Source organism: Phaseolus vulgaris, chromosome 10, assembly GCF_051622355.1.
Source record: "Phaseolus vulgaris cultivar YP4 chromosome 10, ASM5162235v1, whole genome shotgun sequence".
In the NCBI taxonomy this organism is placed as follows: domain Eukaryota; kingdom Viridiplantae; phylum Streptophyta; class Magnoliopsida; order Fabales; family Fabaceae; genus Phaseolus; species Phaseolus vulgaris.
This window is the reverse complement of record NC_143507.1, coordinates 29,987,419-30,000,545: the sequence shown is the minus strand read 5'-3', so window position 1 is coordinate 30,000,545 and position 13,127 is coordinate 29,987,419. Positions and strand designations below refer to the sequence as shown.

Here is a 13,127-nt window from a genome sequence, read left to right as displayed (position 1 = left end):
ATCTTTGATAAGTTTTTAACACCTGTGAGCCATTTGAAGGTAAGAAAATGGTGAAAAATATTCTCTTATCTTTATCAAATTAAATCTGAACTAATTTAACCAATTTTTGTATGCTCAGTTTCACACTAGTTAAAAACACATACGTTTCTGTCAATTGATTTCTGAATTAAAAGAATTCAATTTTCATCAGTTGATTTTTATTCGGACAGCTTCATTCGGTTCCTAATTTTTTTTAGCTGTGTAACTCATCTTTATAAGCAAACATCAGCTATCAGCTGATCAAGTAATTTTTATAGGCTGCCAACAATGAGTATAGTTTGTTAGAGCCTATGACATCCTAATTTCATGATTGATTTGTATTATGTTTGAGTTCTTTTTCCTTATTTTCTGCCAATCTCTAAACCATCAATGCAATGGGCCTGTCAATTTGTTGCACTTTGTAGAACTCTTGACTAAATCTTAAGGTTACGCCAATTCCCCTTTTGAGCTTTTTTTTAGTTGTAAGATTCTACACTGTTATTATTTGGATGCTACTTTATTAGTTTCTCTTGTCTCACGATCCATGAAGTTAGAAATGTAGACAAAAATGGATTGAGAAAGCATTCAATATCTATAAAAACATTACATTGTAAACATTTCAGACGAATCACTGAAAACTGTAATATATTGTGAAATTTCAGAGTATGAAAGACCATTCGCAGAAATACCCTCCTCTTTAATGCCAAAATGCCAAATTATTGTCAGAGTCTGCTGACTCCATCTATGTATTGAGCAGGTATGCCAAGAGACAAAGTGTTCTGCCACAAAACGACGCAAAATCTTTCCGGTGGCAGTCTTGGGGAAAGAATCAGTTATGAAGACCTTTTTGGGAACTTTGAAGGATGCAAGATTATTCTTGCTATATCTTAGCACCTCTGCCTCGTCAACGTTTGATCCTTCTCTTGGGATGATAGCACAATATATCTATCAAAAAGTTAACAATATATCATCAACACAAATTTCAGTCAACAAAACTAGATATAGTAATCCACATGTAATACCGGAAGAGGTCGAATGGTCGACAAGGCTGAATAAACCCAAATGTACTACCGGATGGTCAGGAGGTCGAATGGTCGACAAGACCGAATAAACCTAAGAACAAACAATAAACACATGATTAACTGTAATTAAACCAGTTTAGTTATAAACTATGATTAAGGCACAATTGAACCCTCGTCTGAAATCCAAGAGCAGGCCCATAACAATTGAGGTTCATCCCAAAGTTATAAATACTAGAGGAGACCCAGCGTCAAAGGTAATCTTTCACTCTTAACTCATCGGCATATTGTACTTGGACTAACTTGAGCATCGGAGCGCCTTCGCAGGTACCCCACTCCGCCGTTCTTGGAGAAGGACTTGCAAGACGAAGAGACACCGAACACAGAAGCCGCGAGGACGAGAAGACGGAAGCTACATGAGTCATTCTGAGAGGAACCCGACCTTGTAAGAACATTTTTGGCGCCCACCGTGGGGCCGGGATGAAATCCTTCAGAGTGTCCACATGATAACAACGAGGAATATGACTGGCAACGACAGAAATACGTAAGGAGGAGTATAGACCAACCCAAAAAGAAACCTCTCGACCAAGGTCGACCCACACTACAAAAAAAAACACATTTAGCGACCACCACATTCGGTCGCTAAAAGCACTATAATCGATCGCTAAACATATTTGTCACCGAAATAGTCACTAAATAAAGATGGAAGCGAAACTCTAGTCGCAAAGCCTTTAGCGACCGAATTATAAAGTGGTCACTAATTTGCAACCGATATTTCAGTGGCTAAATCGGTCGCAGAAAATTTGATCACCAAAAATCAGAAACCAAATTAGCAATCGAAATTTCAGTTGTTAAATCAGTCGCAAAAAATTGTCACCAAAATTCAAAAACCAAATTAGTAACTGAAATTTCAGTGGCTAAATCGGTCGCAAAAAATTTGGTCACAAAAATTTAGAACCCAAATTAGCAACCAAAGTTTTATAAAATAATCGGTGACTAAATCGGTAACTGAAACAAAAGGTAATAGCGACAACCATTTTTTGTCGCTAATGGATTAAAATAATTAATTAAAAAAAACTTTTGGTGGCTAATTCGGTGACTAAATGGAGACTCCTAGGATTTTGATGGCTATTTTTATATGTATTATTAATATTTATAGGACTCCTTAAGTATGACATTGTAGTTTCTTCTCATTGCTTTGAGTTTTTTCCTGCAGAAATACAACTAAGGTTGATTGCAATGAGTACAAGGAAAGCCTCAGAACATTGAAATTTTCGATTAATTGAATTCAAGTTCAAATTAGAAATCATAACATAAAGTTGTACCAGAAACATGCAAAGAAAAGCTGATGGAAGCTCATACCAACCAAAATAGAAAAATTAACTCTCCGTGAAAAGGGCAAATAAGAACTGCAATAAAATTTATAGATAATCGATTTTGCATACAATGACAAATGTTACGAGATAGAGGTTAAAGCCATCTTCCTAAATTAACAGAAACAAAAAGTTATCTCTCCAAAAAAAAACTATAGAAATATGGACTCATTCCTAGAAGAATCAAGCTAAGGCAGAATAAACTCGGTATCAATCTTACTTTAATGTATACTATTCTCTCCGCCTGGATTTGCTTTTTCAACTGATTTATCTTGAGCGACAAGGTTCCCAATGCATCATTTGCAGGCTCTCCAAGTTGTTTCTATCGACATTACAGAAGAAAACGTCACCACATTCAAAGTACAAAAAGTAGAAAAACATAAAACAAAATTTCAATTCTCAAGCGATGAAGCACAATGACCATTTAATTAGCAATGGAAAATCTACAACAGAACAGAAATCAATACTAAAGACTAAGCACAATCCAAAAGCCCTATTCGCGACTCAAGTGTTGTGATATTCAATTACAGAGAGATAGAGGAATAGAGAACTCGAAAATGATGTTCGCTCGTGATTACCAGCTCAATTTCAAAATTCTATATAGACATAAACAAATTCTGAAAAACAGTTACGCCATCGATTCCGTTGAGTCGGAAGAGAAAAAAAAAGAATTGAAGCATTAAACAACAAGTTGTATTCAGTTTATTGTTGAATTGGAGGAAGAGAGAGAAACTGACTCGAGGTTTGGAAGCGGAGTCGGTATGTTTGGAGACCATCGATGGTGTGACGTACGGTGTGCGAAGTCGATCAAAGGAGGAAGAAAGCAAGAGACAGTCACTCTCGTGTCTGTTGTGTGAGAAAGAAGGGAAAGAAAGTGACAGGTTCTGAGTTTTGACACGTTTGATTAGATGGCCTACCGCAAAAACAAACGCAACGTAATTTGTGGTGGTTGCGTAAGTTACACACCATCCACCACCGCTACTATTTTCTTCATTATATTTTACGCACCATCCAAGAAAATTTCATGACACACAATTTTTTCAATACTTAAAATAAAATTGATTTTGAATACATTCCAATATTTTATCTAATTATATTATTTATTATTAAAAATGAATAAAACTGTAGCCATACACATTTTTGTAAAATAAAAAAAAATATTAAATAAGTATTTATTTTATCTAATTATATTATTTATTATTAGAAATGAATAAAACTGTAGCCATACACATTTTTGTAAAATTAAAATTATAATATTAAATAAGTATTAAAATATCTTGATAATAAATATGAATATTTTAATCATTTAATTATTTTTCATGGTTTAAGTTGCAGATACCTATTACCTCTGTTAATAATTTTTAAATAAAATATTAATAATCAAAAAATTATTTACATTTTAATTCTGAAAATTTATTTGTTTTTATAAAATTAAAGTAATTTTAAAGGGATAATTTTATTTAAATTTAATTATGTGGCGTAATTTATTTTTTAAAAGGATTAATTTTATAAATAATATTATTTTGTTATGTAATTTTATTTATAATTTTTATTTGAGCTGATATTTTAAAAATAATATTTATTTAACTTTATTTAAATTTAAAAAATTACAAATATAATTGACACAAATTTTTTAAATAGAAAAAAAAAACAGTAATACAACTAATTATTTTATAAATGGATGACTAGTCAAGAATATCTATAGTGGTCCTTGTATAGATTTTTAAAATAAAAATGAATTATTATTATTATTATTATTAATATTACTGAAATAAAAATTACATTCAGCTACTAAATTATGGATATTTGGTGGTTATTTTGGTTGCAAATTGCAACCACTTATTTTCGGTCTCTAAATTTGGTGACTAAAATGTTATTTTTTTGTAATGTCAAGTGAATCCCTGTCGAGAGCATGTTAAAGAAATCGCTCGGCCAAGGTCGATTCACCCAAATGAATCCCTGCCAAGAGCACGTTAAAAGAAAACCACTCGGTCAAGGTCGATTCACCCATGAATCCCTTTCGAGAGTGTGTCAAAAAAACCTCTCGGTCAAGGAAGAATTCACTTACGTGAATCCCTATCGAGAGACTGTCAAAGAAAACCTCTCAGCCAAGGTCAATTCACCCAAATGAATCCATGCCGAGAGCGCGTTACAGAAACCTCTCGGCCAAGGTCGATTCACCCGTGAATCCCTGCCGAGAGCACGTCAAAGAACCCTCTCGGCGTAGGTAGAAATTCACCTATGTGAATCCTTGCCGAGAGTCGGATAAGAAACCTCTTGGCGAAGGTAGAACTCACCTACGTGAATCCCTGCCGATAGTTCGTAAGAGAAAACCTCTCGGAGAAGGTAGAATTCACTTGTGACCGGGATTCCGATAAGAAAACCTCCTGGCAAAGGTAGAATTCACCTATGTGAATCCCTGCCGAGAGTCCGATAAGAAACCTCTCGGAGAAGCTAGAATTCACCTGTGTATCCCTACCAGGTCCGTAAGAGAAAACCTCTTGGCAAAGGTAGAATTCATATATGTGAATCCATGCCGAGAGTCCGATAAGAAAACCTTTTGGCAAAGGTAGAATTCACTGAATCCCTACTGAGAGTCCGATAAGAAACCTCTCGGAGAAGGTAGAATTCACCTGTGAATCCCTGCCAAGAGTCTGATAAGAAACCTCTTGGCGAAGGTAGAATTCACCTACGTGAATCCCTGTCGAGAGTCCGTAAAAGAAAACCTCTTGGAAAAGGTAGAATTCACCTCCGTGAATCCCTGCCGAGAGTCCGATAAGAAATCTCTCAGAGAAGGTAGAATTCATATATGTGAATCCATGACGAGAGTTCGATAAGAAAATATCTTAGCGAAGGTAGAATTCACCTATGTGAATCCCTGCCGAGAGTTTGATAAGAAACCTCTTGACGAAGGTAGAATTGATATAAACCCACTAACATGATAGGATATGATATGAACATGTTATGGATTCAATAAGAGTTGGAATATGATTAGGCACTTTTTAAGAATTTGATCAATGTTCTTAAACATTCAAGAACTCACCAAAACACAAGTAACCAAGCCAAACTCACATAGAAACCCATTTTTGGACATATGAACCGTTTGACACAAGGAAGAACACAAATGCACTGATTAAAAGTCCAAGAAACACAATCATAACCACAAGAACAGCAAACCAAATGAAACTACCGAATATAAACACAAGACAAACAAGTTCTACCGATTGAAATAACAAGAAACAACAAAAACATGTTTTAGAGTTTGTTTTGGAATGGAAATGGAAGAAGAAGATGAAAAGGACAAGGAAACTTATGTGGTTGGAGCTCTTGGAAATGTGCACGCCACTTGAAGGATGGTTGGCTTCAAGATGAGTGTTGTTGCCGCCACTTGAGAGACCAAGAATTCACTCAAGATAAGACTAGAAGAGAAGAAAACACAAGTCTTTCTCAATTCACTCACCAATTTGGTAGAGGTTCATTATTCACAAAATCAATCCTATTATTTTAAAGACCTAAGCCTTCCTTTTATAATGAGGAGGACTAGTCACAAGTAAAAGGGAAGCTTACAAGAGAAGCTTTGAAATGTGACCTTCTAACTCTTCCTATTTTAGTGCCTAAAGGAGAGTGAAGAGGCACCTTTCTAGATCTTTCCTAAAAACTAATGCCTAAATGTGCAATACAAAGGAGGTGTCTTAGGTGTCCATCTTTAGCACCTTCCTAAACACTACTCTATATGTTTTACAATTTTATACAAAAGAAACTATAAAAAGAGAAAACATTTGAAGCCTACTACCTAACTCCTTAGCTTTGCTCCTTGTAATCCTTTGAGGTATAAAGGATGATGAGCTAATGTGTCTTTGAGCATCTTGAACTTCAACCTCATTCTCTTCTTCTTCTTGATCTCCATCAAGAATTCACCTACGTGAATCCCTGTCGAGAGTCCGATAAGAAACCTCTCGACAAGGTAGAATTCACTTACGTGAATACCTGCTGAGAGTCCGTAAAAGTAAACCTCTTGCCCAAGGTAGAATTCACTTATGTAAATCCCTGGCGAGAGTTCGATAAGAAACCTCTCAGAGAAGGTAGAATTCACCTATGTGAATCCCTGCCGAGAGTCCGATAAGAAACCTCTTGGCGAAGGTAGAATTCACCTACGTGAATCCCTGCCGAGAGTTCGTAAAAGAAAACCTTTTGGCGAAGAATTCACCTATGTGAATCCCTGCCGAGAGTCCGTAAAGAAATCTTCTTGGCGAAGGTAGAATTCACCTACGTGAATCTCTGCTGAGAGTCTGTAAAAGAAAACCTCTTGGCGAAGGTAGAATTCACCTACGTGAATCCCTGCCGAGAGTTCCATAAGAAACCTCTTGGCGAAGGTAGAATTCACCTAGGTGAATCCCTGCCGAGAGTTCGATAAGAAACCTCTTGGCGAAGGTAGAATTCACCTACATGAATCCCTGCCGAGAGTCCGATAAGAAACCTCTTGGCGAAGGTAGAATTCACCTGCGTTAATCCCTGCCGAGAGTCCGATAAGAAACCCTCTCGGGGAAGGTAGAATTCACCTACGTGAATCTCTGCAGAGAGCCTGTAAAAGAAAACCTCTTGGCGATGGTAGAATTCACCTATGCGAATTCCTACTGCGAGGCCGTAAAAGAAAACCTCTTGGCGAAGGTAGAATTCACCTACGTGAATCCCTACCGAGAGTCCGATAAGAAACCTCTCGGAGAAGGTAGATATAAAACAGTTGAGGTGGATAAAAAAACATCTGCCCAAAGATGAAGCAATTTTTATTTTATAGACTCTACATTACATTTTAACAATTCCACTTGAGCCTTGGGGGCAAATGTACTACCAGATGGCTGAGAGGTTGAATGGTTGACAAGGCCAAATAAACCCAAATGTACTACTGGATGGCCGGGAGGTTGAATGGTCAACAAGGCCAAATAAACCTAAGAACAAACAATAAACACACAAATAATTGTAATTAAACCAGTTTAGTTATAAACTATGATTAAAGCACAATTGGGCCCTCGTCTGAAATCCAAGAGCAGGCCCATAACAGTTGAGGTCCATGTCAAAGTTATAAATACTAGAGAAGACGCAGCGTCAAAGGTAATCTTTCACTCTTAACTCATTGGCATATTGTACTTGGATTAACTTGAGCGTTAGAGCGCCTTCGCAGGTATCTCATCCCGCCGTTCTTGGAGAATGACTTACAAGACGGAGAGACACCGAACACAGGAGCCGTGAGGACGAAAGCTACATGAGTCATTATAAGAGGAATCTAAGAACACACATTTCTGAGCTGTAAAGTACAAACAAACAAAGAAAGCCAGATTGCTTATTTTTTTAGCACTTTTTAACTAATTATGAAATATTGGACATTTTAAGGAAATCTTCGTAATACTGAAAAGCTATGAAGGTCGTAGCAATTTATCTCATAAGGGAGGGCACTGAGAAAAGAAGCTGCTACCGCTACGAACAACCTGTTTTCCTAGTGTAGAATTACATCAAAAGGTTAAGAAGTAGCTGAATTTTTCAAAATTAAATTAGTCACTGATACACCAAACACTTTTCAGATTTGGACAAAGGTAATTTTCTGTAACGTGGTATTGAAATGGTGGTTCCATTTTCCAAAAGGTGATCAAATAAAAATGGACTCTTTTTCGATTAGAAGGATTTTCTTGTACGCCACAAAATGTTCTAACATGATTAGAGTATGACCTTTGAAGGCAGAAAGTGATAAAAAATAAATGGCTCAGTTTGTGTGTCTTTCAGGTACGTGTACCAACCATTGCAAGAAAGGGATATTTATAGAGTTTAAGGAGGAGACTTAAAATATTTTAATTCAAAATAATTTAATTCAAAATAAAGTTTAATAATTTTTTCAATAATTTTTTCAGGTACGTGTACCAACCATCACGCAATCAAATTATTTTTTCAATAATTTTTAAATATAAGAACAAATGTATAAAGTTATAATTTTTATCAATTAAAAAATAAAAAAAATTGTTTATTTAAATGTTGTTTCTTATACTTGTCAGTTGTACAGTACGCAATTATATCATAATTTTCTTTTACCAAAGTTATCAAACTCATGGCTCCCTTGTTGAAGCTACTACAATTTTTCACTATCCATTGTTGGTATCTCCAATTATCATCCAATTTTTATTGCGTGATGATGATCTTTTGACATGTGCTAAAAAATGTGTTTCTCTTGTACAGAAGTTGTTGTGAGTCCACTTTTTCTGTTCCTTCCTATTGTAAAAACTTTACTGCGCCCTGATTTTCATGTCTCTACACAATTCTGTATGTTACCTCTTTTTTCCTTAATATTTTTCATTTGGTCATGTGGTCTTATTTAGTTATTTTAGGCTAATGGCTTAGTTATCTTCATTTGCTTCAGTTGAAGCATGAAATAGAATTGTCTTCATTGCCAACAATGTTACGCGCAAAACTTGTCCGATCTTCAGCTATTTTATTTCACATTTCCTTTCTTTTCGAATTTCTATGTTTCTACGTCTTCAATGCAAATTCAACTAAAATAATATTCTTTTAATATGTTTTAAAACCTCTTCTGCCGCAACCAAAAAAATTTATTTATAAGGCTTTTTTTTAATAGAAGTAGTAATAATCTCCACTAAAATACACACATTTTATGTGTTCTTTTAACCTGTGATAAATCACCGAGATTTTTTAAGAAACGCAATTATTTTTTTATTATAAGTCATACACTTCCAAGATTAGTAATCACCTTCAGGTTCAGGTTGAGACATTATTTTTCTCTATTTTGATCATCATTTGTTTGTTTCACCTAGTATTTGTTCTAATCATATGAACTTTATTTATTTTGATATCTCCATTTTTCATATATAATTATTCATTTTCTTAAAATGTATTGTATTGATTCTAATTATAATAATTTTAAAAGTGTACTTTCTTACCTGGTTTTAATTATATCAGAATTTTTTTTATATATCACTAAGTTTTAAATTGATAACTAATATAAAAAATGTATTATTTTTATTAGTATATGTGTTAAATCGATCATGAAAAATCATTTTATCTAATAATTTTTTTTTATATTTTATATTAATAACATAAGAATAACTCCATAGATTAACTTAACAATAATCAACGACACCACTATTGCAAAGTTTAAAGATTGCAAACTAAATCAAGAAAAAATTTCTATTGACTTGTAGTAAGCATTTGGAAACATTGAATGAGACCTATTAAGTGTAAGTTGGACACTCTTAAGTGTGTTGTTTTATTTTATTAATTTATTGTTGATAAAAAGAAGAATGAGACCTATTAATCCACCAAATTGCTTAATAAGACAAATTCAATTAATAATGGCTTGGAGGAGAGGTTGAGACTAATGATGTTCATATGATGATGGACATTTACAATGTCAATAGCTTGATGATGGTGAAAAACTATTGCAAATATAGATATATATTCTAGATGAATATACATCTATTCACAATAATTATGTTTACAAAATATATTATCTTTAATTTATTGATTAATTTTTCTTTCTTTGACTCGACATTTATCTATTCAAGTTGATCTGTTGGAGATTCCACATCGACTAGAGATTAGAGTCTTTCATTGTATATAAGTGGGTGCAAATCTCAACCTCATGAGCCGGTTTTATGGGGTTGAGTTAGGCTTAAAGTCCACTTTTTAATATGGTATCAGAGCTTTGATTAGAGCTCTGGTTGCTACATTTATTTATGGGTGAAGTTGTTGATCCCTCACAAGATCTTTGTTCACCTTACCATGTTAGTTCATCAGATAATTCATCCTTGAATAGAGTTTACTCTCTCATTACACAACAAGAGAGGCAAGTTTTTGGTGATCAATCCAAGGCAATGATTGCTACTAGCAAAGGAGGTTATAAAAACAATGCTACGACCTATGACATGGGTGGTGGATATGGAAGAGAATATACTTCCAAAATTTGCAGTTATTGTGGAGAGACAGAGCATACCATTGATACATGCTATAAAAAGCGTGGTTTTCCACCTCATTTCAAATTTAAAAATCAGAACCATCATTAGAGTCATGCAGCCTTTCACAATACAAATTTTAACAATAATGAGCAGAATCATGAAGGTTTAAAGTCAGAAGTGGAGTCTCAACAAATTTGGTTTTACTCCTGAGCAGTATCAAACATTGTTAGCTCTTTTACAACAGGTCAAATCCAGTGACAATGTTTCTAGTCAAGTCTCTGTTATTCCTTCCAACATGACAACACAAACTGGTAATAACTCTATTTCTTCTTTTAGTTCTTGGATTATTGATAGTGGTGCTACTGATCACATTTGTTCATCCTTAACTTACTTCACTTCATATCATCAAATTGATCCTATTTATGTCAAATTACCAAATGGAAATCAAGTCATTGCCAATTATTTTGGAAGTTTTTTTCTCAATCAAAATCATGTCATAAACAATGTTTTGTATATTCCTTGTTTCACTTTTAATCTTCTTTTAGTAACAAAATTGATTGATAGACTATCTTGTGTTCTTACCTTTGATTCTAATGGTTGTCACATTCAAGACAAAAACTCATTGAAAATAATTGGTTCTACTAAGATGCAAGATAGAATTTATATACTCAGGATCCCATCTTACCAGAAATTTCAAATTAAACCCCTTGAATCTACACACACCATCAATACTGTTAATGTCAGTGTTAGTGATCTAGAAACCCTTTGGCATTTTCGATTAGGTCATATTTCAAATAAATGTATTGATGTTATCAAGAATAAATTTCCTTTTGTTAAATATAACAAATCTTTTGTTTGTGATGTTTGTCATTTTGCAAAACAAAAAAGACTTTCTTTTCCTATTAGTACATCTAAATCAAAAAAATGTTTTGATTTGATTCATGTAGATGTTTGGGGACCATACTCAATACCATCAATTCATGGTCATAAATATTTCTTTACTATAGTTGATGACTATTTGAGGTACACATGGATTTTTCTTTTCAAACAAAAATCTGAAGTTGTTAAGGTTTTGGAAAATTTTGTTATTTTTGTTCAAACACAGTTTGAGACAACAATAAAAATAATAAGAAGTGATAATGGAACTGAATTTTTCATGACTAATTTTTTTGTAAGTAAAGGAATAATACATCAAACAACATGTGTCAATAATCCACAACAAAATAGTATAGTTGAAAGGAAACATGGTCATTTATTAGATGTAGCAAGAGCTCTTATGATACAATCTCATTTACCCAAAATTTATTGGTCATATTCTGTGATACATGTTGCACATATTATAAATATGCTTCCCACACCTGTTTTAAACAATTCTTCTCCTCATGAAATGCTTCTCAAAATTGATGCAGATTTTAATGGATTAAAGGTGTTTGGTTCTTTATGTTATGCTAGCACTTTGTGATGGAGGAGGGCCAAGCTCACCACCCTATGGAAGACAAGAGCCAAGTCTAGACCATCTAGAGCCATGTGGGGAGCGTCTAGAGCCAAGTGGGGAGTGATCCTGCCTGCTGACCGGAGCGCTGGAGAATGCCTCGTCAAAGATCGACGTGCGCACCGCTTATCACCTTCGTTCCTCCCTGGATCTACTTCAAGAACCTGCAAAGAAACGACACGGCGCCGCTGCGGCCGATCGCACTCCGACGCTCAAGTCAGTGACGGTATCACCAAATACTAAGAACTAGAACCGTGCAAACTCTCTCTCACAAACAGCTCTGTCACTCGCAAGCGTAAAGTGTATGAACTGAACGTGCGTACCTCAGAAAATCTGTTAAGAACTCTTATATACCTGGTGACTTTCTCTCTCCTGGCAGTTGCAGACTTGGACACGTGGCCCGCATCCAACCGTACACGTGCCATCATCTGGAGGCTCCCTGACTTGGCGCTGCTTCTACTCTTATTTTGGCTAAGTTACATATGCATGGTACTGCCCAGTGCATAGTAAACTTAGGAGTGCGATCTCTACTGAAACTGGCGAGTTAGGGCCTTCATACACCTTCCCTGTGGTCTCGCCGGCCGCCTTCATAATCTGCTTCTCTTTCATCTTTGGCGATGTGCTTGTTCTGGCGATCTCCGACTGCTTGGTCGCCTGAGTCTACATCTGGCGACTTCATCTTCAACCTGGCGATCGCCTATTCTGGTAAACTGGAAATCGGAACACGCCAACTTAACAATCGGCGACTACACGTGCCTCCCGACTTCCTTCCTATCTGCCAACCTGGTGCCTTGTTAACACGCCTACACTGTAGCAGGGTGCCACGTCATCACACCCGACCAGCAGGGCGGTACAGGGAGCGTCTAGCACAAGATGAAGGGCGACTACAAAAGGAGCGTCTAGGAGGAAGCCTAGACCGTCTAGGAGGAAGCCTAGACCGTCTAGGACCTATCACTAGGTCCATGGCCAAGCATCTCCACGCACATTTGGGGCAAGCAACGGATGGAAGGGAAAGGAACTTGTACATGCTACATGAAGGCCCATTAGGGGTGGCTTAGTAGTTAGTGTAGTGTTAGAAAGCATAAACTTGTCTCCTTTTGATTTAACCTAGTTTGCTCACGTTTTCTAGAAGATTCTCCACTAGGAACGGCCATGTGCTCCATGTGCCCATGTGCCTCACATTTCCATTTCATTTGGCTAGCATTTCATCTTCTATTAGCTTAACATTTACGGCCTCCTTAGCCTATAAAAGGAGAAGCCCATCACTTGT

At 35.7% G+C, this 13,127-nt stretch overlaps 1 protein-coding gene across 3 annotated transcripts; it reads right to left on the bottom strand.

Annotated features, from left to right (window-relative positions):
• Window positions 1-587: 587 nt before the first annotated feature.
• On the bottom strand, window positions 588-3,455 carry LOC150024715 (uncharacterized). Of its 3 annotated transcripts, XM_090296416.1 has the most exons (5): window positions 3,148-3,412; window positions 2,631-2,732; window positions 1,341-1,562; window positions 1,041-1,131; window positions 588-963 (listed from the first exon to the last, which is right to left on the bottom strand). In XM_090296416.1, the coding sequence occupies exons 1-5, from the start codon at window positions 3,184-3,186 to the stop codon at window positions 923-925; spliced, it is 495 nt and encodes a 164-aa protein (XP_090152542.1). In that variant the 5' UTR covers window positions 3,187-3,412; the 3' UTR covers window positions 588-922. The 3 variants fall into 3 exon arrangements, 2 of the variants coding, with proteins under 2 accessions (XP_090152542.1, XP_090152541.1); XM_090296415.1 differs by lacking the exon at window positions 1,341-1,562 and having other exon boundaries at window positions 3,148-3,455; XR_016516287.1 differs by lacking the exons at window positions 1,041-1,131; window positions 1,341-1,562 and having other exon boundaries at window positions 3,148-3,287.
• Between the last annotated feature and the right edge of the window lie 9,672 nt (window positions 3,456-13,127).

Bases quoted from the DNA above. Each gene is read 5' to 3' on its own strand.
- LOC150024715 (XM_090296416.1), bottom strand. From the start codon at position 3,186: ATGGTCTCCAAACATACCGACTCCGCTTCCAAACCTCGA. The intron at 2,733-3,147 runs GTCAGTTTCTCT...TAATGTCGATAG, and splicing joins ACTCCGCTTCCAAACCTCGA to AAACAACTTGGAGAGCCTGC. The intron at 964-1,040 runs GTATTACATGTG...ACTTTTTGATAG, and splicing joins CGACCATTCGACCTCTTCCG to ATATATTGTGCTATCATCCC.